Raw genomic sequence first — 27,358 nt, 5'->3', positions numbered from 1 at the left:
GGAGGAGCCTGGTGGGCTGCCGTCTATGGGGTCGCACAGAGTCGGACACAACTGAAGCGACTTAGCAGCAGTAGCAGCAGCAAGAGGTCAAAAAACTTTTTAAAAATGAAACTGAAAGTCATTCAGTCATGTCCAACTCTGCAATCCCATGGACTGTAGCCTGCCAGGCTCCTCTGTCCACGGAATTCTCCAGGCCAGAATACTGGAGTGGGTAGCCTTTCCCTTCTCCAGGGGATCTTCCCAACCCAGGGAGCTAACCCAAGTCTCCCACACTGAAGGTGGATTCTTTACCATCTGAGCCCAGGGAAACCCTGGAGGCCAAAAAAGGTATCATTAATTTTGTTAGATGTGACAATGGCATAATGATTATAATTTAAGAAAATGTTCAAATTTTATAAGTGCAAGATCAAGTATTAGGAGAAATGATATCATGTCTAGGATTTGTAAACATTGCAAAACATTGATAATAGTTGAATTTGGATGATAGGTACATGAGAAGTCATTGAATTAGTCTGTCTACTTTGAAATATGTATGAATATTTTAAAATTCACTCTCTAATTTGCTTTGTTCCTCACAAGGCTAGGACTTCTCTGGTGGCTCAAACTGTAAAGAATCTGCCTGCAGTGCAGGAGACCTGCGTTCAGTCCCTGGTTTGGGAAGATTCCCTGGAGGAGGGCATGGCAACCCACTCCAGTGTTCTTGCCTGGAGAATCCCCATGGACAGAGGAACTGGGGTACAATCCATGGGGTTGCAAAGAGTTGGACATGACTAAGTGACTAAGCACGTCACAAGGCTAAAAGTTAAGTACAGCCAGAGTTAATAGCATCATTCTCAATTTACAGATGATAAAACAAAAGCTCACAGAGGGGTTTTTAATTCAAGGATACCCAAGTAGTATGCTGCAGAGCTGAAACATAAAGCTGTGACTTCTGACTCCAAGCTTTTGGCTTTGTCATATTTGTCTACTCTATTTAAATACTGAACATTACCTTAATTCAAAGCCAACATTTAGGTGATACTTTTGAAGATACAGTTCTTAAGTTCCACTATGAATTTCTCTACATGCACATCTGATTTCCATTTTCCTACAAATTACTTGGGGGCAGAAAATTAACATATTTCCTTTCAGATGGAATTCAATGAATACTCACACAGAATAATTTGTACAGAAAAACATGAACTTCATGATAAATCATGCGCCAATGATATTCCTTATTACACTAAAGAAGCCCATTGAAAGCATCCAGAAAATGTATTTTCAATCATTAAGACATCAATTCCCATGACTGTGGGGCTGCTGACTATTTTTATGTTACCCAAATTATTTTACTTTGGCAATGGTGCATATACACAATGTAAATTGAATTTTTGGTTAATTCATTCAAGCTTACTACAGACTTTAAACTGCTGCTGGAAAGGAAAAATGAAATATGTGGGGGTAGCTCCAAAGGATAGTCTGTGTCTACAGGATGCAAACGGAATTTAAAAGTTGAGCAAGTCAACAGCTGGCTCTGTACACAGAATACCAAGCAAGTGGTTTGCCTGATATTTTTCCTCTATAAAATCTCCATGACTTATTGAAATGACTAATTTGACCTGTTCATGTGACCTTATACAAACATGGCCTACGACATGGGGCTTGTTTGGTCAATAATGACTGGAAGAAACACAAGCTGGAATCAAGATTGCCGGGAGAAATATCAATAACCTCAGATATGCAGATGACACCACCCTTATGGCAGAAAGTGAAGAGGAACTAAAAAGCCTCTTGATGAAAGTAAAAGTAGAGAGTGAAAAAGTTGGCTTAAAGCTCAACATTCAGAAAACAAAGATCATGGCATCCGGTCCCATCACTTCATGGCAAATAGATGGGGAAACAGCAGAAACAGTGTCAGACTTTATTTTTTGGGGCTCCAAAATCACTGCAGATGGTGACTGCAGCCATGAAATTAAAAGATGCTTACTCCTTGGAAGAAAAGTTATGACCAACCTAGATGGCATATTCAAAAGCAGAGACATTACTTTGCGGAATAAGGTCCGTCTAGTCAAGGCTATGGTTCTCCCAGTGGTCATGTATGGATGTGAGAGTTGGACTGTGAAGAAGGCTGAGCACCGAAGAATTGATGCTTTTGAACTGTGGTGTTGGAGAACTCTTGAGAGTCCCTTGGACTGCAAGGAGGTCCAACCAGTCCATTCTGAAGGAGATCAGCCCTGGGATTTCTTTGGAAGGAATGATGCTAAAGCTGAAACTCCAGTACTCTGGCCACCTCATAAGAAGAGTTGACTCATTGGAAAAGACTCTGATGCTGGGAGGGATCGGGGGTAGGAGGAGAAGGGGACGACCGAGGATGAGATGGCTGGCTGGCATCACTGACTTGATGGACGTGAATCTGAGTGAACTCCGGGAGTTGGTGATGGACAGGGAGGCCTGGCTTGCTGCAATTCATGAGGTCGCAGAGTCAGACACGACTGAGTGACTGAACTGAACTGAACTGATATATATAATAGCTACTGTGAATAAATGATTCAGTTTCTTTATCAATCTTAATTTAAATAATTTATTGATATTATTGCCAACATCTGCTGGATCATCGAAAAAGCAAGAGAGTTCCAGAAAAACATCTACTTCTGCTTTATTTTCTATGCCAAAGCCTTTGTGTGGATCACAATAAACTGTGAACAATTCTGAAAGAGATGGGAATACCAGACCACCTCACCTGCCTCTTGAGAAACCTGTATGCAGGTCAGGAAGCAACAGTTAGAACTGGACATGGAACAACAGACTGGTTCCAATAGGAAAAGGAATACGTCAAGGCTGTATATTGTCACCCTGCTTCTTTAACTTCTATGCAGAGTACATCATGAGAAATGCTGGACTGGAAGAAGCACAAGCTGGAATCAAGATTGCCGGGAGAAATATCAATAACCTCAGATATGCAGATGACACCACCCTTATGGCAGAAAATGAAGAACTAAAGATCCTCTTGATGAAAGTGAAAGAGGAGAGTGACAAGCTGGCTTAAAGCTCAACATTCAGAAAACAAAGATCATGGCATCCGGTCCCATCACTTCATGGCAAATAGATGGGGAAACAGTGGAAACAGTGTCAGACTTTATTTCGGGGGGCTTCAAAATCACTCCAGATGGTGATTGCAGCCATGAAATTAAAAGACGCTTACTCCTTGGAAGGAAAGTTATGACCAACCTCGACAGCATGTTAAAAAGCAGAGACATTACTTTGCCAACAAAGGTCCGTCTAGTCAAGGCTATGGTTTTTCCAGTGGTCATGTATGGATGTGAGAGTTGGACTATAAAGAAAGCTGAGCGCAGAAGAATTGATGCTTTTGAACTGTGGTGTTGGAGAAGACTCTTGAGAGTCCCTTGGACTGCAAGGAGGTCTAAAGGAGATCAGTCCTGGGTGTTCATTGGAAGGACTGATGTTGAAGCTGAAGCTCCAATACTTTGGACACCTCATGCAAAGAGCTAACTCATTTGAAAAGACCCTGATGCTGGGAAGGATTGAGGGCAGGAGGAGAAGGGGCCAACAGAGGATGAGATGGTTGGATGGCATCACCAACTCAATGGACATGGGTTTGGGTAGACTCCGGCAGTTGGTGATGGACTGGAAGCCTGGCATGCTGTGGTTCACGGGGTCGCAAAGAGTCAGACATGACTGAATGACTGAACTGATACTGATTGATATTATTAATATTTATTATTTATGTTATTTATTATTTAAATGATATCATCTATGTAAAAATAAAGTTGCATCAGTATATAATATACAGTAGCTTTCTAGCATATAATAGTTACTTCATTTTAATTTTCTTTTTCTAAACTGGCCAAGCAAACATGGTCTAGCAAGGAAGCTCTTACTCTAAATCTAAACTGGAATTCAAGGGGGAGACTATGAACTCCCTGAATTCTCATACAAAAAGTTTTTGTTTACACATGTGCATTTTTGGGAAAAGAACATCCATAATTTCACAAGACTTTCAATGAGGTCTGTATCTCTGAAAAGGTTAAAAACTAACTACTTATTTGGAGGCTTTGGGCAGAGGGTAGGTTTCCCCAGACCTAAGAGAGATAAACCTTTCTTTTTTTTGAGAATCCCAGACTTGATATATTACTGTACTTTTCAAATTAACCACATTAATTCTATCAGATAGGTTATTACTTAACTATTAGGAAAGGAGAGTTCTCATCTTTTAGAAGAAATGTTGAAAATTGGAAGGTTTTATCCTTATCTAACAAATAAGAACTCTATCATACCTATAATATACCTAAACTTAATAATAAAACCATAATACAATCAGATATTCAGGTAGTATTCAAATTTCTACGATTTTCTCACTTTCTTACAATTTATTTGAAACAATCAAAATAAGGTCAATACATTATGATTAGTTAAATATCTAAGTCTCTTTGAACCCTTATGACCCTCATTTCTCTTTTTTCTTTTATTGTAATTACTCATTGCATATTTCCTCCAATTAGATTTTGGGGCACAAGAATGCTTCATAAGTGGTACAATGCATTTCTATCAAGGGGCAACTGTTACGACTCTTTTTGTAGTGTTAGTAGCTAATGATGGTCACTGCCTATATCCATTAATGTATTAAAGTTCACAACATAATGATATTCTGATTTTCTCATACTTTATTCATTTATTATCTGGGATATTTCTATGAAGTGAAGATTCTCCTTGTCAACTATATTGTTATCCTGAGGTATGGTTCATAAAGAAAGAAAAAAAAGAGCTTGATTCTTCATTTACTGGTTTTAAAAGTAATGGATTCATTTCTTAGCATCATCTAATTGTGACCACTTGAGCTGTTGCTGTTGCTTAATGTCAGCATGAACATATCTAATGTATGTCAATCCGATGCATTCAGTAGTCATATTGATGCTTACACTGTCTTATCTTTGGAGCCTTTTCAAGTTGACTCAATTTTTTTTTAACATGACATCAGCACTCTTTGCCTGCATGTTAGCTAACAGCTATGAGATCACAGACAAAGGAGAAAAAGTCAGAGGGGGTTAGCTTAGTGGAAACCAGAGACATGCAAAATGGTATGATACGTTTAACATCTCTTATTCAGGAGAGCCAGAGAACGATGAGCGAAGAAGCAGCAGGCAAGTTTAGCGACTTTTGAGGAGCAGAGTAAAGAGGGTCTTGCAGGGTCTTGTAACATGTATTATGAGATTTCAATATTTTGTAGGCCAGTGGTTATCAACCAAAGCAAGGTGCTTTGACCCACAAATATCTCAGACATCTATAAAACATGGTACAATTCCTTAATAGTAAAAACTAAAGTACCAAACTTTAGAAATTATTTAAAACTTAGAGTACACCATACTTAGCCCTACGCTTGGTATAATGTAATATAAAGTCACTTACAATCACTGGCATTTTTAAAACTTTTAATTTTGTATTGGAGTATAGCCAATTAGCAATGTTGTGATAGTTTCAGGAGGACAGCAAAGAGACTCAGCCATACATACACATCTATCCTTTCTCTCCCAAACTCCCCTCCCATCCAGGCTGCCACATAACATTGAGCAGAGCTCCCTCTGGTACACAGTAGGCCCTTGTTGGTTATCCATCTTAAATACAGCACTGTGGACCCCTCACCCCAAACTCCCTAACTATCCCTTTTCCCCATTCTTGGCATTTTAACATGCTTTCTGGAGTGGAGTGGTATTGAGTGTGACAAGCACACCTATGGAGTGAAGTGGGAGCCATTATCCTCCTTCATGCACGTTCTAGTGAGTGATGATGAACCGAAGTCAATGATGGTGAAGGGAGTCAGTGAAACAATATAAGTCGAGGGTAACATCAACATTCCTTCTTTCTTGACCAGAATCAGAGTCTGATTTCATTCACAAGTCAGTGTTTAATTTGTGTGAACTTAAGGTTTTCTGGGGAAAGAAGTTTCTTTCTTTATTAAACTAATCCATCCCTCCCTCCTCTTTTTTGTAGGAGGATGAACCACTTACTGGCTGATCAACCTTTTCTTCTCTAGTCACAGAAGATGTACAAACACCAGCATAGTTTGCAGCTGTGATCTCTTTATCCAGTGAAGTGCTATGAAAGGCCATAAAAGCTTTCGTACTTTTCATGTAATTCCACTTTTGATTAGAAGCCCCATTGTTATGTGGGTTGTATTTCTGAAAAAAAAAGGAGAGAGAAAAATATGGAGTCAAGTAGAAGAATTTATGATTTGTGTATAGCAATCCTAGTCTTCATTGCATAAATTCAGAAAATACAGACAATTACTCAAAACTCTACTATGTAGTGATAACTACTCTTGATATTGGATGATTATATTTCATATATACTTGCACTCTGATTTATAAAAAACAAATGGAATCAGAAAATACACAAAATTTGATAACTGCAGTAGTTTTTTTGGGTTTTTTTAAAGTATACATATTTTATTTGATCTTAGGGTATTTTACTTTACCAGTATTCAGCAGTTAAACATGTAGATTGTTTCTCAAATTTTCTTTACTATAAGCAAAAGAGCAACCAACAATCATAAGATAAATCTTTGTGTAAATCCATAACACTTTGAGAACAAACTCTTGAAGAAGAATTGCTAATAAAGGAACAGGATCATTAAAAAATTATGATGTATAATATAAAGCTTTATCATATCAAAATTTTTTCTAGAAAGGTTATTCTAGTTTACACTTCAATCAGTATTATATAAAATGGTCTCTTCACACTCTTGCCAAAGCATTGAAAATTTAATAAATGAAAAATAGTACCTCGTTGATATTTTAATTTACAGTTCACTGACTACCAAGAAGGTTTTTTTAAAAATATGAGTATACTATATTTTCAGGTGGGTAAAGAACCCACCTGAATTGTGGGAGAGGCATGAGACAAGGGTTCAATCCTTGGGTCAGGAAGATGCCCTGGAGAAGGGACTAGAAGCCCACTGCAGTATTCTTGCCTGGAGAATCCCACTGACAGAGAAGCCTGGTAGGCTACAGTCCACAGGGTCGCAACGAGTAGGACGTGACTGATGCGACTGAGCATGCACACACACTCTATTTTATGTATTAGAAACAGCATACTTATCCTGATTATAAAACTTGGTTTGAGCATAAGTTAAAAAATGAGTAGTTTCAATTTTAGGGAATTTAAACCAGTAGATTAGTTCTAACCAAACATATCATGACACTTCAAGGAACTTTATAATGAATAATACTTAACTTTACCTAAGAGAGATTGATAGTGAAGAGGAAAATAAATGAGTCTTAAGAATTGATTTAATAGGTCAGACAATACAGCATCCCTCAGAGGTATGCAAAACAAAGACTATATTTCAAGGAACAGGGAAAGGGTTTAGTAACATTAACCTAACAGGCGTCATTTTTATTATTTTACATGAACATTGATATATTCTTACAAACTGCTTCAAGAAATAAAAATGAAACAGCAAGTAAAGAAAAAACTCTTGAAAGGTAATACAAATTACCTTGAGATCAAACTCATTTCTTATAAAAATGAGAACCTTAGGGGAAAACCTCCATATCTATAATTTTATGAAACTGATTAAGGTACTAAATTGCATCTGCATGAGGTTTTACCTCACTGTCGTTCACGCCAAAGAGGCACCTTTCAGGGGAAAATGTGATGTTATACATACAGTATCTCACAGAATAAAATTTTAGACCCCCATAGACTGTAAGCTGCCAGGCTCTTCTGCCCATGGAATTTTCCAGGCAAGAATACTGGAGTGAGCTGCCATTTCCTCCTCTAGGGGATCTTCCTGACCCAGGAATCGAACCCGTGTCTCTTGCATCTCCTGCATCCGCAGGCAGATTCTTTACCATTTTCAAGCAGATTCCTGAAGCCCTATCATCAAGATAGACAATTTAATTAACCTTTCGTATTTGTTCAGATATTTTACCACTTGAGTTACAGGGAAGTTATTATTAACAATGTGAAAGTCGCTCAGTCGTGTCCAACTCTTTGTGACCCCATGTACTATACAGTCCATGGAATTCTCCAGGCCAGAATATTGGAGTGGGTAGAAGATCCCCTTCTCCAAGGGATCTTCCCAATCCAGAGACCGAATCTGCCTGCGATGCAGGAGACCAGGTTTCAATCCCTGGGTTGGGAAGGTCCTCTGGAGAAGGGAATGCCAATCCACTTCAGTATTCTTGCCTGGAGAATTCCATGGACAGAAAAGCCTGGCAGGCTGTAGTTTGTGGGGTCACAAAGAGTCAGACATGACTGACTGACTTATACACACATATTTGTTCAGATTGCTGTATCTCAGTTTTGGATTCAGGACCTGCAAAACAAGTTGCCTCACTGCAATTAAAAAATGGCATAAAACAAATTCTATTTGGAGACAATATATTCTGTCCAACAAAAACATGGCAAATACTGTGGAGGACACAGAAAGTAAATGCAGAGAAGGGACACTCCTAAACTTTCTCTCCTCCTGTGTATCAGTCGTCTGTGATTCTTTGCAAACCCATGGACTGTAGCCCACCAGGCTCCTCTGCCCGTGGAACTATCCAGGCAAGAATACTGGAGTGGGTTGCCATCTCCTCCTCCAGGGGATCTTCCCGACCCAGGGATTGAACCTGCCTCTCCTGTGTCTCCTACATTGGCAGGCAGATTCTTTATCATTAACACCACCTGGGAAGCCCACCTACCAAGGAAAAATTACATGCCCATCTAGGAGTGTCTTTGGTAAGTAAGGGTGACAGACAAACATGGGAGAAAAAATCAACTCCATAGGTCTTTACCCAAAATACAAATGAAGCTAGCCTTCTCTGGACTCTAAAAATTGCTTGGCTGCTCTAAATATTTGCAAAATGTTGAAAGTGTATTTCAAATGGGTCTCTTAGTAGAATTAACATTGATGAGCTCACATCCTCGGGAAGACTTCTCTGACCATGGTCTTTACTGCCAGTTGCCAGGTGAGAGGGAACTGGCTTATGTTTCCAAATCATTGAACTTAAAATATGTGCCTCTAACAGGCTTCCCAGGTTGCACAGTGGTAAAGAATCCACTTGCCAGTGCAGGGGTTACAAGAAACGCAGGTTTGATCCCTAGGTGGGGAAGATCCTGTGGAGTAGGAAATGGCAACCCACTCCAGTATTTTTTCCTGGAAAATTCCAAGGACAGAGGAGCCTGGTGGGCTACAATCTATGGAGTCACAAAAAGTTGGACACGACTGAACACACACACACAACAGCCATTCGCCTGACTGCACCCACTTCTGAGACACTATGAATGCTTTGGGGATAATCTCTCATGCTTGCCATTGGATTTGATTTGAGTAACTTGCATAGCTCCTGACATGCAGCAAGCCCACAGTCACCATCTGTTGGATTAAACTAAATTAAGGGCTACATAAACATGTTCAATTTGAAATCTAGGCGGATTATTGTAAATATTTTAACAATGGCATTCACGATGGGTTTCTATGACCTATCTTTCTCCCAACAAGGAAGCAAGGAGCTTTCCTTAAATTTAACCAAATAAAGGGTTGTAATTACTCTCTTAGCCTTTGTATATCTTACCTGAGCAATAACCGGGTAGCCACAGACTTCATCTCTAGCCTTGGTCATAGACACTGCCAGCACAAGATCTGGGTTACTCACCAGGTGAAAAGTCCTTGGGAAAACAGGATTAGGCACATTACATTACAGAGTAGCGTTACCAGTTTAGAGCGCCCCCTGTGCTACTTATCTGTGCATTGCTTCTTAGCGCCATAGAGTCTCTGTGATAATGGATGTGAATCTTCTAGGCATTTCTCCCTACCATGAGCAGGAAATTAAGCTTTCTTGGTGGAGAGTGCTGGAAGAATATGGAAGGAGAAAGGGGCTCTCCTGTTCTTTCTGGCCGTTGCCTGGGGTCAGTGTCTGAAGTGAAGTGAAGTAGCTCAGTCGTGTCCAACTCTTTGCGACCACCGTGCCTACCAGGCTCCTCCGTCCATGGAATTTTCCAGGCAAGAGTACTGGAGTGGATTGCCATTTCCTTCTCCAGGGATCTTCCCGACCCAGGGACTGAACCCGGGTCTCACGCATTGCCGGCAGACGCTTTACCGTCTGAGCCACCAGGGATCAGTGTTTGGGAGTGGGGATACCCAGGGATGCTCTGCCAAACCAGGTGCCCAGATGACATGGTCCCTTAAACCCTCACAGCCCCGGCCTGGTGATCATCCGCTTGTGGCCCTCTCGACATGGACACCACGAGCTCCAGGCCTTCTGCTGCACCAGCAACCCCATATCCTCTGCGTTGCCATGTGTCCAGCAACAGCTGTAGCCCACGTATGTTTCAGAGGGTTGCTTCCTTCTTACCCAGCAGCCACAGACCCGATCTGACCAGACAAACTGGCCGGTTTCTCTGCCATCCAGTGCACAGCACCCATGCTGCGTTCTGAACTCCAGGCTGGGGATGGATCCAGTTCCAAGTTTGTCCTCAACTCTCTCACCCCCAGAGTCCCATACAGAGGGATTTTTAAAAAATCTGATAGTCATTTATCACAGTTTAATAATTCTTTATGTTAAAGAATCCTGTATAAATTTTCTCTCTCTAGACTGTACCCAGACACTCTCCTCATCTGTTTTGCTGTTGAAGAGGTAATGCAGCAGAGAGATTAAGAACATGGATTCTGGAGCCACAATGCCTGAATTTAAATCTTGAATATACCTCAAGATTTGCTCAACAACATTGTGTCTCAGTTTCCTCATCTGTAAAATCAGATAATGGAGCATACCTCACAGGGCTCTCATCTTGGGAATATAATGGGTTAATGCATAGAAAATGCATTGAATATTGTCTGGCTCATGGAACTTAATATGAGCTACTATTATTGATGACTGATTTTTTTATAGCCTTCCCTCAAATTCTTCTTTTCTACATGAGTATTTCCTAAAAGTCCAAGATTTATGTTGAATATTTTCAAGTTATATTGGCGTTAAAAATAAAGCCTCCTTGACTGAAAAAACAGACAAAATTATAGAGCTACCCCCCCAATTCTTTTCCTTATGTCACTTAAAAGCAAAAATAAACCAAACATTCAAGGATATTGTCTGCATAGCAAAAGTCTGCTCTTTATGTCTGTCAACATAGTTGCATTACAGACCAGCAGTGGCATTCCTGCTGTGGAAAGTATAGCTAGTCCTGAGTATAAAATTTAATGATGTGGAAGTGGAAGAAAGGGGGAGAAAGTGGGGGTGGAGAAGATCTGTTGTAAAAATATAGTATTTTTACTTTCAAGACTTAAAAGGTGCTAGATATCTAAATCTCTGAACATAAAACATTCTCATTGTAAAGCATATGACCGACTCACATTGTTGTACAGCAAAAACCAGCACAACCTTGCAAAGCAATTATATTCCAATGAAAACATTTTTTAATAAAACAGATGAGATAGGAAATACCCCAAACTTAAAAAAAAAACCAGAATTTGAAACATCGTTTATATTCCTACAAGACTATCACTATTAAACATACAAAGTGTTTCTTCCTTCTATTCTTAGTTAATGAAGTGTTATTTTAAATCCAAAGTGGGTATTTGATTTTATTTGATTTTATCAAATACCTTTTTAGCATTTATCAAGTCTGTGCACGGTCCGAGTGCTGCTGTTCAATATTGTTCATCTCCGTAGCCTCAGCATGTGGCCTAGCTTGCATCTTGCATTTTCATTGGCACTCAGTAGTAGTCAAATGAATGAATGGTTCTATATTTCCTGCAACTACTTATTGAGGTGGTACCTAGATGAGTTACCTAGCTTTCTCTGTTTCTGCTGCCTAGAACAGACGTTACCACTTGTGTGTATCAGTTCCATGCTCAGCCATGTCAGTGTTGATTTTTTTCTTTCTTCTTTTTGGACAATAGAACGTCACTTGCTCATAGCAGGGGTGCTTACATTCTGCAGGAACTCTGAGCTTATGGATGTCTACATAAAACTCACTATATGCCAAACAACAGTGTGAGAAATTTGTGTCCCAGCAACATCCAGCATAAGGTACAGCCTCTTCTACTAACCAATGGCACAAGTTTGTGCAAACCAACTCAGCCCCTTGAGCTTCAGTTTCCCTAGCTTTAGAACAAGTGAGGAGGATTTTCATCCCTGAGTGTTTTTTCATATTTCCCTTTAGAGACCAAATGACTCACTCAGATTGTGCCAGGGTTGAAAATGGAAGAGAGATACCAGATTATCTCTAAAGTTGACCTGGCATTTTTTTCTGTGTGGCTGGAAACCAAGTAAATGTGTCTCTGGCAATTTCCTCCCTCCTGTTGGTGCCCCTTTACTCATTTCTTGCTGACTGTCCTGGACCATGTGGTCTTCCAGCTAGGCCTTGTTCTCACAGTCATAATTTCCCTTAAGAGGTTTTGCTGATAATTGCTTAAGACGTCAGATTTCCTAGTTGTTTTCTATTTTAAATAGGCCACAATGAAAAAGCAATTCAAGACCCAAAGGACCGAATGAAAGGTAGAAAATTCTAGGCACGGAGATAGCACTTGGTGCCTCCCACCATGCTGGCAAACTACCGGGCCAGTGCTCTATTGGTACAAATTCTGATTGGGCTGTTGCCTCAAAAAGTGCTAATTTACTGCCTGGGAAAAATATGGGTGATCAAAAGACTATGGTTCACATAAGTGGGATTTTCTATAAGTTTTGCTACATACTGTAACCCAGGGTTCTCGAGGCCTCACCAGCTTATCAGAACAAATGGGTTTCAATAACTAATTACAGGGAAAAAAGCAAAAGCAAAATGACAAGGCAAAATGTAGAAGAAAGTTCAGAATTTCTGTCACTATACAGACACATTTTCGCCATGGGACATTTATTCCTCTGAATCAAGCCCATACCTAATCAGCAAGACTTCTGCAAAACCTCTCCTGCCCACGTGCTTAGATGGTGACCCACATGTTCATGAGCAAACCCGGTCCCAACACTGCTCCCCATCGTGGCTCCACTTCTTCTCTCTAGACTCCGCAGTTTCCAACCAGGGATCAATCGATACTGCCATCTCCCTCCAATTGTTCCTCTCTTCTACAGTTTGACATGGGGAGGCCTCAATATGACAGTGTTGCGGAGTGTTCTGGAAAGTGGAAGGAAATTGGAAGACACCATCCCCTTTTGTATTACACGTGGTTAGATTTTTCAAAGCAGTGATGGAGTGCATAGAGTTATAGGCAAGCTTCCCCTTGTTTTTACTTAAACAGCCTGTCCTTCCCCTCTTCCTGATTTCCCAACAGCACTCAGAATGGAAACAAAAACCAGTACAGACACTGAACGAGACTGAGCAGGACTCAGAACTTGTCCCCTCTTTTGATGACCAAGTGTTTTTTAATGAAACATCAAGTGTGGCTTGGGGTCACTTCTCTCATCTCCCATGCCTGACAGCTCCAGTTCTTCCGCCATGCTCAAATTCCAATTCTTAGGCTCAAGGAGTATGACTACTATAATACAGAAAGCCAAGGCAGTAAGATGCAGCTCTAAATTCCAGAAAAGTAGAGATGGGTAGCACTAGCCTCATGAGCAAGAATTTTTATCTGTTTAGTTCTTTGCTGAAAGTGCCAGCACCTAAAACACTGCCCTTGATAATCCTTTGCAGCTAAATGAATGAATTCTGGTCCCATACAGAAAACTATTCACAGGGACAAAAGCCTGCTTCTTAGCTCCCCCGTCGCAAAGACAGCTTAGCTAGGATGAATGGGGCGAAAGAACACACTCACCAGGTCTGTCTACATGTTGGCTTTTCAGCCGTCTCTAAAACAAGGCCACATGTGTTCCCTGCTGGCGGCTCTGAATCTCAGACCAGGGAGCAGAGGAAGGCTAGTTCCTTTCCGGTCCATGCTGGCCCCTCTGCTGCCGCCTGCTGAAGCGTATACAGTCTCTCTAGAAGCAGCGGTCCCCTAAGCCTTCTGCATCAGACACCCTTCAGAATCCAACAAAAACCACAGCTGTTTCCCAGGAAAAAGAAAAAGTATTGCACAGATATACAAACACATTTTCTGTATGTAGTATTTCAAGAGAATGAAGAGGGCCCTGGAGCCCCCACGATATAACACGAATGATAGACTTGGAAGCAAATCATCTAAAAACCAAGGAGTTGTTCTCTCTCTTGCTAAAGAAATGTTCAAGTATGCACAAAACCAGAGAGAAATGTAAAAGAAACCACCACAGACTCAACAGTTATCAACATTCTGCTATTCCTGTTTCATCCACTGCCCCTTGCCCACTTTAAAAATTTTTGCTTTGCTAGAATATTCTAAAACAAATCTGAGCTTTCAGGTTTATCTGTAAATACTACAATGTACATCCAAGTGATCAGGACTTTTTTCTAAAGAACATAACCACTAAACTATTATGACACCCTACAAAATTAAAGCCTTCTTTAATATCACGTGCTACCCAGACTGTTTTAAATTTCTTCTGATTGTCTAGGAAATAACCTTTCCGACAGTGGTAAGCTTCAAGCTAGATCCATACAAGGGCCAGTCATGGCACTTGGTTGATATATTTGATTAGAGCAAGAATTCAGTTCAATTTCACTGTGTGAGTAGAAGCCACATCAGTCAGTTATCTGATGGAAGTGGTGGAAGGGAGGGAGGGCATGCATGTGAGGAGGTACAGGAGACTCTGTTAATGAAAAGTACCTCACAGTTTTTAAAATAGGACTTTTTAGAATTCTTACTTGATTTTATGATGTTTTCAAATCATAAAATCAATTAGACAAGCACCTAGTTTTCTCTTGACCTTGGCTCATTAAAACTATGAACCCAATAGGTTAGGCTTCACGTTCCTTATCTGAATCCAGAGTGGATGGGTTGCATGTAGACTACTGAGCACTTACATTTGATTTCACTTTTTCTTCCTTGAGTAGGTTAAGAAAAAAATCATTGGCTACATTAAAAAGAAAATCCAAAGTCCTCAAATATACCCCTGCCTGCTCTGTGGGGACCATGCTGGATCTCTTTGGCTCGCATTCACCTCTTGATATATTAACGCCCAAATATGATGGGTTTACCTGCTGTCTTCCTTGCGCATCCAGCGTTGATGACTATCATCTGCTTTTTTCTCCACCAAAACCACCTCCACGCCTGAGCGCAGGTTGGGGCCTCGCACCCCCAAGACTAGATGAGGAGCAGCGTAGCTTATAATTTGCCCATCTCTGTATTCAAACTGCTGGTGGCAAAGTTTCTGCAATTTGCTCTGTTTTGGAGAATGGCTGAGATAAAGAAAATCCCATTAGTGGCAGAAAAATGTCCTGTGTTCTGATGTGCTGCAGATTGCAAGTTCTGTTGGCGAGAGACCTGCCGTGAACCAAATTCACTTGTAATGGGGAACATTATCATCAGGAGAGCAGCGAAGCCATTTGCTTTGCATTGTCAAGCTGATGTAAAAAGTAGAATTCTGAGTTTATTTTGTAATAGGAATATATGTTTATCCAAGAGAATATGAGAAATTCATCAGCAAAGAAAAAAAAATCATTTTAGATCATTTAAAGAGAAAAAGAAGTAGGAGGCAGAACAGGGCAAATAGAAATCAAAACAGAGAGAAACAGAGGAGTTCTGTACGAATGATGATCATTTCTATCCTCTGTCTACAGAATCCCTGGCAAATAGAATCCCATTCTCCAAGCTTTTTTCATCTTCCCTAACCCTCATAGAATATTATAAACCAAAATGATGATATGCTAACAAGTTAAAAGAATGTCTTACTTAAATATCTCTTAAGGCATTAGACAGACTTAATAAATCTATCAAACATAACAATGCATTAGCAATTAATTTATAAATGTCTATTAAGTCCCTACTTTGTGCATGGACCAATGCTAAGCACTGAAGTGCTGAAACTTAAATTTATGTAAATTGCTGTAATGTTAAGTAAATACACAAAGATTATGGAATAATAAAAAGTACTATAGATTTCTGTCATTTCACTGGACACTGACCAGAGAAAAAAATAAAATTAAAAGGCAAGAAATTGCATTTTACTAATTTCTTAAAGACATTGGGGGATTTTACACGCTTATTCATAAGTTCATTCACATACTCATTTCACTAAAATACAGGCTCTGTCCTAAGTTCTCAGGAGGCAAAGATGGGGGGGCTTACCTTTTAAAAGAAAACACACAAGTGAACAAGAAATTACACTATGCAGCTAAAGCGAGAAGGTACTTCCCACCTGTACCTGTAAATACTTCAGTCAAAATCACAGTAAACACAGAAATGTGGGTGTGGTGTAGACAGCGACTAACAGCGACTAAGTCTTCAGGAATAAAGTGAGTGACCCCAAGACCAGGTATAAATATTTAACAGGAACCTTACAATTTTTTACCTGTATTTCTTCTCCGGTTCCATGTTTTCAAAGAGCTCGTCTTCCATTTTCTTTGGAAGACTGTCAGTCTCATCAAAGTTATGAGAAGGTTCCTGCCAGGCATACCTGAGAAGTGTGTGACAAGCCTTCATTCTGAGATGGGCTCTTGCATGTGAATCTCTATCAAGGTTGAGAAGTAAACAGAGGTCTGAGAATTCTGATTTATACTCACAGGATGTTCTCTGAGGTGCAGTCTGATTGTATCCCAAAGGATGTTAGAGGATCTGGAAATCATATTTCCATAATGGTTCCTAACATTGCAAAGTCACATCCTACTAACACACAATTTAGAATTTTAATACAAAACTACCAATAAAATTTCTCAATCACATAATGAACAGCATTCATCTTTGTCATATTTACTCAGGAAAAAATGGGGCCATATGTATTATATTTCAAAAATAAGATTAGGACTACTCCATAGTTTTAGAAATTCTTAACAAACAGGTAACGAGACTCTTGCCTACTCCATAAATGTAGCATAATTCTGTCTGAAACAGACAGCCTAAATTACTAGGTTTCATAAAATTTACTCAGTAGGCAATGTTAAGGAATCTTAATTAACTTTTCCTCTCAGTAGAAAAATCTAGAGAGACTCAAATAGCACCAGCACAAACATGCCAGGTTTTGATAGAGAATAATATACAAAAACACTTAAATAGTCATAGTCTGAATAACTGAGTAGGCCTCCTGGCTTCTTATTTAGATGAAATCGTGAACAGACACATAGCCACCATGCAGATGTGACTGTATCAAGTTCCCAGGCACAGTTCAGGGTAGAGTTGCTTGCGTGGGATCATGATACAATCCGAGGACCGCTCTGCTGAAGGCAGGATACATTTACAGGCAAAGCAGCTTGCATACTTCAGTACTCTAAATGTGCATAAGTGTAAACAAATTCTCTGGGGGAAGTTGTGGTCACCAAGGTGCTTGTGGTAATTTGATGTAACTGCAAGCAGTATCAAAGTACCCAAGTCTCCAGGGACAAGTCCTGCTTTAGAAGAGCAGGCCATACACTTTTCAAATGTAGCAAAAGTATTACATGTGGATATGAAATCGGTGGGTAACAACTGCCTCATTCAGAACTTCAGCAGAAACAGCTTAAGTAGAACTATCTCATTAACAATTAAAGAGAAATAGTGCCATCTTGTGTTGAAAATAGAAATTGCAGCTTTCCCACCAACTTGATCTGTTTGATGAAAATAGACCAACAACAAAAATAAAGTCAGTTTTAACACAGTCAGCAAGGTGTAAACAAGATTTTCCCTCCAAGTTGAGATGTTTTATCTTCTAACTTGGGCAGTCTGTATGCTCTTCAGCTTCCAAGCAAATGAAGTACAGTACAGTCAATTTTAGAACAGCCATTAAAACAGACACCTAAACAAACATCTTGCTTTATTGATTCATTTATGTCCGCTAGTTAGAACCGGACATGGAACAACAGACTGGTTCCAAATCGAGAAAGGAGTATGCCAAGGCTGTACATTGTCACCCTGCTTATTTAACTTATATGCAGAGTACATCATGTGAAATGCCAGGCTGGATGAAGCACAAGCTGGATTCAAGATTGCTGGGAGAAATATCAATAACCTCAGATATGCAGAGGACATCACCCTTATGGCAGAAAGTGAAGAAGAACTAAAGAGCCTCTTAATCAAAGTGAAAAAGGAGAGTGAAAAAGTCTCATGGAGCTTACATTCTAGTGGGAAGAAGAGAGATAATAGACAAATAAATGAATAAATAAGCAATTTAAGTGTTACGGGTAGAATAAAACAGGAAATTGTGATAGAAATTGGGTAGGGTGGGGTAGGACCTACTTTAGCAATGGAGTCAGAGAAGGCTCCTCTGAGAAATGATTCTAGAGTTGGGACTTGGACAATGGGAAGGAGCCAGCCATGTGAAGACCTGAGGGGAGAACACTCGAGAACAAGTGGAAAGGCTCCAAGGCAAGAACATACATGGCTCATTGAGGAACAGAAAGAAACTAGTGTGACAGGCATATACTAAGTGAAGGGAAAGGTCATACATTAAGGCTTAGGAAGTGACCAGGGCCTGGATACAAGGCCCTGAGGAAATGAGAAAATTCCTTTCAAACTCCAGGCTCCGAAGGCCTTTTCTTCCACAAAGCATCAATGCAGAGGTTAGTGCCCTCAGAGTTTCTTTTCCATTTTGTTTCTTATCATTCTTATCAGAAATCTTTTTACCAAACTGAACTATCAAAAGTGTTCCTTCCAGATTTATGTTCTAGCCTCTTGCTTTACAGATGTCCCTCCTTAAATTATTCCTTCTCTTTTTTAAATATGTGAAAATCTCCATACAAATGTATGTAAGAAAGTCTAGGGAAATTTTGTGTTTGCTTAAAATAAGATGAAAGGGGTTCGAGTGATCAGAAATGGTTCAAAGAACAAGTGAAAGTTAGCCTGGAAAAGAGACAACCCAAATTAATGACACTGAGTTCCAAATACTTCAAACAGGTGAACCCATAGAACAGAGACACTCTAAATCATTATTTCAACATTAAAATGGGCTGCCTTGTGAAATAGTGATCTCCCTATCAACTAGGAGTACTCATGAAGAGACGTACAATGTACAGGACATTCCTACATCATTTTTTTTTTTAACCTGAGGTATAACATATAACACTATCTTAGTTTCAGGTGTGCAACATAATGATTTGATATTTGTATATATTGTGAAATGATCGCCACAAATACATGTAGTTAACATCCATTCCTGCTGATAGTTACAAACTGTTTTTCTTGTAATAACTTTAAGATCTGCTCCCTTAATGACTTTCAAATACACAGTGCAATATTACTAGGTATAGTTACGATGCTTCTGCATTGCGTTTGTCGAATGGACTCAACCACTTTTAGATCAAGGATTCCAGGCCTTGATGAAATCTATGAATCAGAACAAGAATCTTTGCTCTCAAAGATATCACTTTTTTTTTCTTATTTTCTGTTTACTTTTCCAAAGTACAGTATAATAACTCAGAGGCTAGATGATACATTCTTTAGAAGAGCAACAAGAGGGGATGTTAGGAAAGTTTGTGGCCCATTCCCTAATGACTGAGCAAGATATCATATAAGTCAAATCACTCTCTCGGTGAAAGGCTTTCCTTTCTGGTGCCTTTTTAGTGTCAGGATGTAGGACCAGATGAATTACCCACTAAAATGAGGAAGTTTGATTACTGACATAAAAGTTAATATTCTTATACATGAGGATAGAAACAATCTCTTAAAATAATGGGTAACGATGATGTATGAATTAATTCTCAATCACTACAATGGTAATTGACCAGCTATTTCTGGTTTCATAATTTGGAAACTCATTCGATGATTCCTTCATTTATTCAGTAAATGATGACAAAAGTCAGTTTCCCTGGTCTTCGCAGAACACATGTGACAGTTTCTGCCCTCAAGGAATTCCCAAGTTGGTAGGTGTTGGTGACGGAGAGGATAAGGATCTGATAAGTACATTGCTAGCACAATCATTGTCATGATTGATTTCAATGATAAAGAATCCTTCCACCAATGAGGATGGGGCAAATCAAGGTGCCTCAGTTGGAGAGAAATGAGTATGTGGTCAGGCCTACAGCAGTGCGTCAGTGGAGTAGGCAATGTTTAGCTGACAGCTTGCAGCTGCTGAGCTGAAGCGTGGAGTTCACATGGTGGAAAGAAAACGAATGGGGAGGAGATGGGCATGTGGGCACGAATGAGGGTTACCACAGGCCTGGAAGAGGGTCAGAAGGGCTTGGAATTGCAGACTAAACATTATTTTCTGTGTGCAGTAGGTAGCCATTGAAGAACTGTATAAAAAGGATTGTGCTTTAGAAAGATGATTGTCCACAGATGAAACTTCAAGGTGAATTGGAAGGAGGAGATTATGGAGATAGAAACCAACCAGAAAGCTATTCCAGCAATCCAGGATGGTAACTTACATTAACATACATTCAGCTGGAATCTCCAGTAAGGAAGAAACACGATTGTTCCTAAAGTCCATGCTGATGGAAACAAAACATGATGAACTCCTCAAATAAATATCCCCAGTTCTAAGATTCTAGTCTTTTAAAAAATAGTAGCATCAAAGGCTTTTTCTGCATCTATTGAGATTATCATATGGTTTTTGTCTTTCAATTTGTTAATATGGTGTATCACACTGATTGATTTGTGTATATTGAAGAATCCTTGCATCCCTGGAATAAACACAACTTGATCATGGTGTATGAGCTTTTTGATATGTTGCTGAATTTAAAATTTTGTTGAGGATTTTTGCATCTATGTTCATCAGTGATACTGCCTGTAGTTTTCTTTTTCTGTGTTGTCTTTGTCTGGTTTTGGTATCAGGGTGATGATGGCCGCATAAAATGGGTTTGGAAGTGTTCCTTCCTCTGGAATTTTTTGAAACAGTTTTAGAAGGATAGGCATTATCTCTTCTCTAATGTTTGATAGCACTCTCTCATGAAGCCATCTGGTCCTGGGCTTTTGTTTTTTGGGAGATTTTTTATCACAGCTTCAATTTCAGTGCTTGTAATTGGGTTGTTCATAATTTCAGCACTGCTTCATTATTAAAAATCTTCAAAAAATGGGCATAGAAGGAACCTACCTCAACTTGATAAAGGCCATACATGATATGCCTACAGCAAACATTATTCTCAATAGTGAAAAACTGAAAGCATTCCCCCTAAGATCAAGAACAAGACAAGGGTGCCCACTTTCCCCACTATTATTCAACATAGTTCTGGAAATCCTAGTTACAGCAATCAGAGAAGAAAAAGACATAAAAGTAATCCAGATTGGAAAAGAAGAAATAAAGCTCTATTTGCAGATGACATGATACTGTACATAGAAAACCCTACAGATAGTATCGAAAATTACTAGAGCTAATCAATGATTTAGCAAAGTTGAAGGATACAAAATGAATACACAGAAATCATTTGCATCTCTATATACTAACAATGAAAAATCAGAAAGAGAAATTAAGGACTCAATCCCATTCACTGTTGCAACAAAAAGAATTAAATATCTAGGAATAAACTTACCTAAGGAGACAAAAGAACTGTACACAGAAAAGTATAAGACACTGATGAAAGAAATCAAAGATGACATAAACAGATGGAGAGATATTCCATGTTCCTGGGTAGGAAGAATTAATATTGTGAAAATGACTATATTACCAAACACAATCTACAGATTCAATGTGATCCCTATCAAATTATCAATGACATTTTTCACAGAACTAGGACAAAAAATTTCACAATTCATATGGAAACACAAAAGACCATGAATAGCCAAAGCAGTCCTGAGAAAGAAGAATGGAGCTGGAGGAATCAACCTTTCTGACTTCAGATTATACTACAAAGCTACAGTTATCAAGACAGTATGGTACTGGCACAAAAACAGAAACAGACCAATGGAACAAGACAGAAAGCCCAGAAATAAACCCATGCTCCCTTTGGGTACCTTATATTTGACAAAGGAGGCAAGAATATACAATGGGGCAAAGACAGCCTCTTCAATAAATGGTGTGGGAAAACCAGACAGCTACATGTAAAAGAATGAAATTAGAACACTTCCTAATACCATACACAAAGATTAACTCAAAATGAATTAAAGACCTAAACATAAGACCAGAAACTATAAAACTCTTAGAGGAAAACATACACAGAACACTTGGTGACATAAATCAAAGAAAGATCCTTTATGACCCACCTCCTAGAGTAATGGAAATAAAAACAAAAGTAAACAAGTGGGACTTGATTAAACTAAAAAGATTTGCACAGCAAAGGAAACTATAAGCAAGGTGAAAAGACAACCCTCAGAATGGGAGAAAATAATAGCATATGAAACAACTGACAAAGGATTAATTTCCAAAATATACAAGCAGCTCATACAACTCAATACCAGAAAAACAAACAACCCAATCAAAAAGTGGGAAAAAGACCTAAAAAGATATTTCTCCAAAGACAACATAGAGATGGCTAACAGACACATGAATAGATGCTCAACATGGCTCATTATTAGAGAAATGGAAACCAAAACAACAATCAGATATCACCTCATACCAGTCAGAATGGCCATCATCAAAAAGTTTGCAAACAATAAATGCTGCAGGGGGTGTGGAGAAAAGGGAATGTTCTTGCACTGTTGGTGGGAATGTAAATTGATGCAGTTACTATGGAAGACAGTATGGAGATTCCTTAAAATACGAGGAATAAAGCCACCATATGACCCAGCAATCCCACTCCTAAGCATATACCCTGTAGAAACCAAAATTGAAAAAGACACATGTATCCCATTGTTCATTGCAGCACCATTTACAATAGCTAGAACATGGAAGCAACTTAGATGTCCATCAACGGATGAATGGATAAAGAAGTTTGGTACATATACACAATGGAATATTACTCAGCCATAAAAAGGAACGCCTTTGAGTCAGTTCTAATGAGGTGGATGAACCTAGAACTTATGAAGTAAGTCAGAAAGAGAAAGAGAAATATTGTATTCTAACGCATATATATGGAATCTAGAAAAATGGTACTGAAGAATTTCCGTACAGGGCAGCAGTGGAGAAACAGACATAGAGAACAGACTTATGGATATGGGGAGAGGGGAGGAGAGGGTAAGATGTATGGAGAGAGTAACATGGAAACTTACATTACCACAGATAAAATAGATAGCCAATGGGAATTTTTTATATTACCACATGTAAAATAAATAGCCAATGGGAATTTGCTGTATGGCTAAGAAACTCAAATAGGGGCTCTGTATCAACGTAGAGGGGTGGGATTGGAGAGAGATGGGAGGGAGATTCAAAAGAGAGGGGTTATATGTATACCCATGGTGGATTCATGTGGAAGTTTGACATAAAACAACAAAATTCTATAAAGCAATTATCCCTCAATAAAAAATATATTCAAAAAAATAGTAGCATCATAACAGAATTATTGGATATAGATCATTGTGATGGTTGAAAACTGAAGCTCCAGCTCTATCCTTTTGCCAGGAAACTAATTAAATACCAGCTCTTCAAATGCCATTAGTTTCACAAACTTGACGTGGGTTCCCTGCATGGGCTCTGCACTGTTACCGAGCTAATGAGCTAAGTTCAAATAGGAATAGGTAGCTTTTCTGGCCACACTGATTACTTACAGAATTTCACTGGAAGCATTTTCTGATGTTAAAGCATTTTTTTGCATTTGCTTTTCCTCTGGTTCTATAATTTGCTTCTCTTTTCCAAAAATTGGTTTCCTCACAGCAAGCTTGGCTCCAGACACAATGTCACTTTGGACTTCTAAAACAAGAGCTAAACAAAAATGCACAAATTGCAAGGACATATTAGTTATGATCTCAGAGCTTTAGGATTTTGAAAACACGTGTTAAAATAAAAATGCAGAAACTTTCCAGCTGTTGTGTCTAAGAGAATACATTCTAAGTGTAATTGATAGCTGCTCTTTAAACTAATAAATTGAATTTCACTTAATTTAATTTTTGTAGATTCTTTCCTTTCAAGATATTTTCAGTCAAAAGTGCTAAAAATAGGTCTTTCCAAAAATGAGCTAGCTATTGTAAATTGTAACTATTCAAATGGGTTACATTATCTAGACATATGCCTTTAGATCATTCTCTGGGATCCCAGACACCTCAGTGAAAGTTCCCAATGCCTTGAGAGACACATGAAAGTGTAATATATGGTGTTCAATATATGCAATAAGATACTATATTAAATTTTATTAATGAATGTTCTCTTTTTCCTTTCTATGTTTAGGATCTTTGTCCTGGTCCTGGGGTATCCTTCAGGGAAGATGGAAGACCATGAGGAAATGAGCAACATTACAAGAGGAAAGCATAAGTACAAATTCAGTTTTGACATTCAAGCACAAGACTATGGCCACGCAGGTCAGGATGACACTGTCATGATTTGGGATTTTTTTTTTTTCTAAAGGCCTTTAGCTCCCATTTAACTCATCAGAGTTTTAATCTCAGAGTTGAGCTGGAGGAACCCTGACGTTTCTGGACCTGAGGGAATCTGTGGTGGAACACAGACAAAGGTGGACAACCAGCCCTGGGTGTCAGGATTGCCTCCCATAGGCGTCTGAGCTAGGTGAGGAAACACCGACGACACCGCCCATTGTTCAGGACACGGTGATGAGTTGCCTCTTGAGCTCTCCTCACCCTTTCAATCTACGTGAAGCTGAATCTGGTTTCTGGGATGTGCAGCCATGACCCAGGATTTACTGACAGCCACGCGGGGGAGCTTTGCAGAAGTGGCTGCCAGCCAGGGGTTGAGAGGTTTTGTGGCAAGGTTTGCAGAGACAGCTACCCAGCCACAACCAACCTGCAGAGAGCATAGGAGAGGTGGAGCCAGGTAGGAAGCACTACCCCATCCAAAGCATTGTCTGGGCCAGAAGAATGGCACTGTCACCCACCCATGGACTTCAGCCAGCAGGGCCCAGAAAGCAAGAGGATCTGCACCCCCAAGTTCCTTCCTTCCATCCTAGAGAAGAACTAAAGTGAGAGTCTGGAGACTGGGACAACTGAAAGCCTTCCCTAAAGGGCCGATTTAATTAAATGGATGGGACAAATGTAAACCCAACAGTACATTTAAAGTTTTCCTTGTTGGGGGTGTACCTGGGGTTCACAAAGAAGGCCCAATTTGTTAAAGACAAAATAAAGTATGCCTTCTTTGCACATTCAAAGTACAGTGTGAATTAAAACTGCAACTCTTAAATATAAAAATTAGCCTAACACTAAATAGTAAGATGCAGGGGTGAAATATAATCTGTATAAACAAGCAAATTTCTTTCTAAAAAGCCATATCATTAAGGGTTTTTTTTTTTTTTTTTGGCTGTGTTTGTGTGTATATATATAGAGAGAGAGAGGGAGAGAGAGAGAAGGTAAATAATTCCAATACTTACCCTCTATCTTATGCATACTGCAGAAGGTTTGAATTTTAGAAATATCTGATGCTAGGTTCCTTAGGAAGATTTGCTTCTTTTGCTGAGCAATGGACAGGTCAGGATTGATCCAATGTTCGCCACATGAAACATACACCTACCAAAGAAATAAGTCTCTAATCTCATACAATTGCTCATGGCAGCATCATTACATCCCAGACTGGAAACAATCAAAACATCCTATAATCAGTGAAATACGGTGAAACAAACTATGGCCCCATACTCAGTGATAAAAGGAATAATGCTCAGTGATAAAAAGGCCCAATCTATTGATAAATGCAACAAAACTGATGGATCTCTATGGTTTTGTACTAAAAGAAGTACTTCTCCATATATCTTTGCAACTTCCTATGAATCTCTATGAATCTTTAATTAATTCAAAACATTAATAAGAAGTTGTAGAAAAAATAAAGGAGATAAAGAAAAGAAGGAAGGGAGGGATGTGGGGGAGGATAAATAGGTATAAATCAGGGGTTTGTAAACTATGTTGTGCTAAGTCACTTCAGTCTTGTCTGACTCTTTGTGACCCCATGGACTGTAGCCTGCCACACTCCTCTATCCATGGGATTCTCCAGGCAAGAATACTGGGTCGGTTTGCCATTTCCTTTTCCAAGGGATCTTCCTGACCTAGGGATCAAAGCCGCGTTTCTTATGTCTTCCGCATTGGCAGGCTGGTTCTTTACCACCTGGGAATGAATGAATGAATGAAAGTTGCTCAGTTGTGTCCGACTCTTTGTAACTCCATGGACTGTCCATGGAATTCTCCAGGCAAGAATACTGGAGTGGGTTGCCATTGCCTTCTCCAGGGAATCTTTCTGACCCAGGGATCGAAGCTGGGTCTCCTGCATTACAGGCAGATTATTTACCATCTGAGCTACTGGGAGGGCTGAGGTCCAAATCTTGCTCACAGCCTGCTCTTGTAAATAAAGTTTTATTGGAACACAGCTATGCCCACTCATTTGCATATCTGTGACTGCTTTTGTGCTACAGTGGCAAAGTTGATATTTCAATAGATTCCATATGGCCTGTAAATATTAGGAAGTGTCAGTTCACAAAAAACTCCAACAACCACTGGTATGAATGAACTTGTAGTATATGCATCAAACTGTTAATGGACATTTCTAGATGCTGAGATGATGGATGATACTTTTACTTTTTGCTTATGTGTACTTTTTAAATGTCCTCAAATAAATACATATTTCATTGAAGTGAGAAAAAATAGAGTAATATATTGAGAAAGACTTGGTAAAAAAAAAAAAAAGAAACTCAATTCTGCCTTTTTTGAGGTCACTTGCTGATCATGCATACTTTCTATGTCGACCCAGCGGAAGTTTCCTGAAAAATATCTTCTTTCTGATATACAAGGTTTTTCTTCTCTCACAGACACACTTAATCATGTGACTGTTCATGTTTCAACCTCCATGTCGGTGTCTCAGAACAGTTGGACAGATTCATTTCTAGCAAATGTGTTGGATCTTTTAACAATCACTCCTAACTCCATCTCATTCTCCTTTCACTCCGGCACCCTCTGCCCTGGTGGCCTCAATGACTTATCTTTAGATTTATCTTTTTGCATCGTATGCTTTATTGCATCATCCTTAAATTCTTTCCAAAACAACACAATGAATAAGCACAGCAGCAAAACCAAAAATATTAGAAGGAAACAAACAAGACACCTGGCAGGGATAGAGTCAGGATTCAAAACACAATCTAGCAAGCTCCAAGAACAGAGGCTCTCCACTCCTCCATGCTGCCTCTAATATTAGTCAATGGTACTTGGGCTTAAAACTCTTTCAAGGGGTCTTGACATTCAGAGCCTGAGTCAAGTTCTAACAATTTGGTACAAGCTTGGTTCTCTGTTCACAGAATTTCAGGCATCCATCAAAGTGGGTTTTCTTCTCGAGCTGATACTTCAAATTCCCTAAGTGGGAGAAAAGGCTGGGCAGCTAAAATCCTTTCACTCCTTAGCATTCTTCAATCACTCAAATTGTTGTTGTTGTTGAAACGTTTCGTCACTAAGTTG

The 27,358-nt window shown here is 39.3% G+C and overlaps 1 protein-coding gene across 1 annotated transcript in view; it reads right to left on the bottom strand.

Moving 5' to 3' along the window:
• The window catches only part of DCDC5 (doublecortin domain containing 5), a 79,198-nt gene that overhangs the window by 35,877 nt on the left and 15,963 nt on the right, over positions 1-27,358 (bottom strand). The window contains exons 4-9 of the mRNA XM_005690107.3: positions 25,297-25,432; positions 23,531-23,684; positions 16,338-16,496; positions 15,025-15,225; positions 9,558-9,651; positions 6,003-6,173 (exon numbers count right to left, since the gene is read on the bottom strand). Coding sequence (XP_005690164.1) covers positions 6,003-6,173; positions 9,558-9,651; positions 15,025-15,225; positions 16,338-16,496; positions 23,531-23,684; positions 25,297-25,432 — 915 coding nt within the window. The remainder of the gene's footprint in view (positions 1-6,002; positions 6,174-9,557; positions 9,652-15,024; positions 15,226-16,337; positions 16,497-23,530; positions 23,685-25,296; positions 25,433-27,358) is intronic.

The sequence above is a fragment of the Capra hircus genome, chromosome 15 (genome assembly GCF_001704415.2).
Source record: "Capra hircus breed San Clemente chromosome 15, ASM170441v1, whole genome shotgun sequence".
In the NCBI taxonomy this organism is placed as follows: domain Eukaryota; kingdom Metazoa; phylum Chordata; class Mammalia; order Artiodactyla; family Bovidae; genus Capra; species Capra hircus.
The sequence above is the reverse complement of the archived record's forward strand: the minus strand, read 5'-3'. Positions and strand labels throughout refer to the sequence as shown.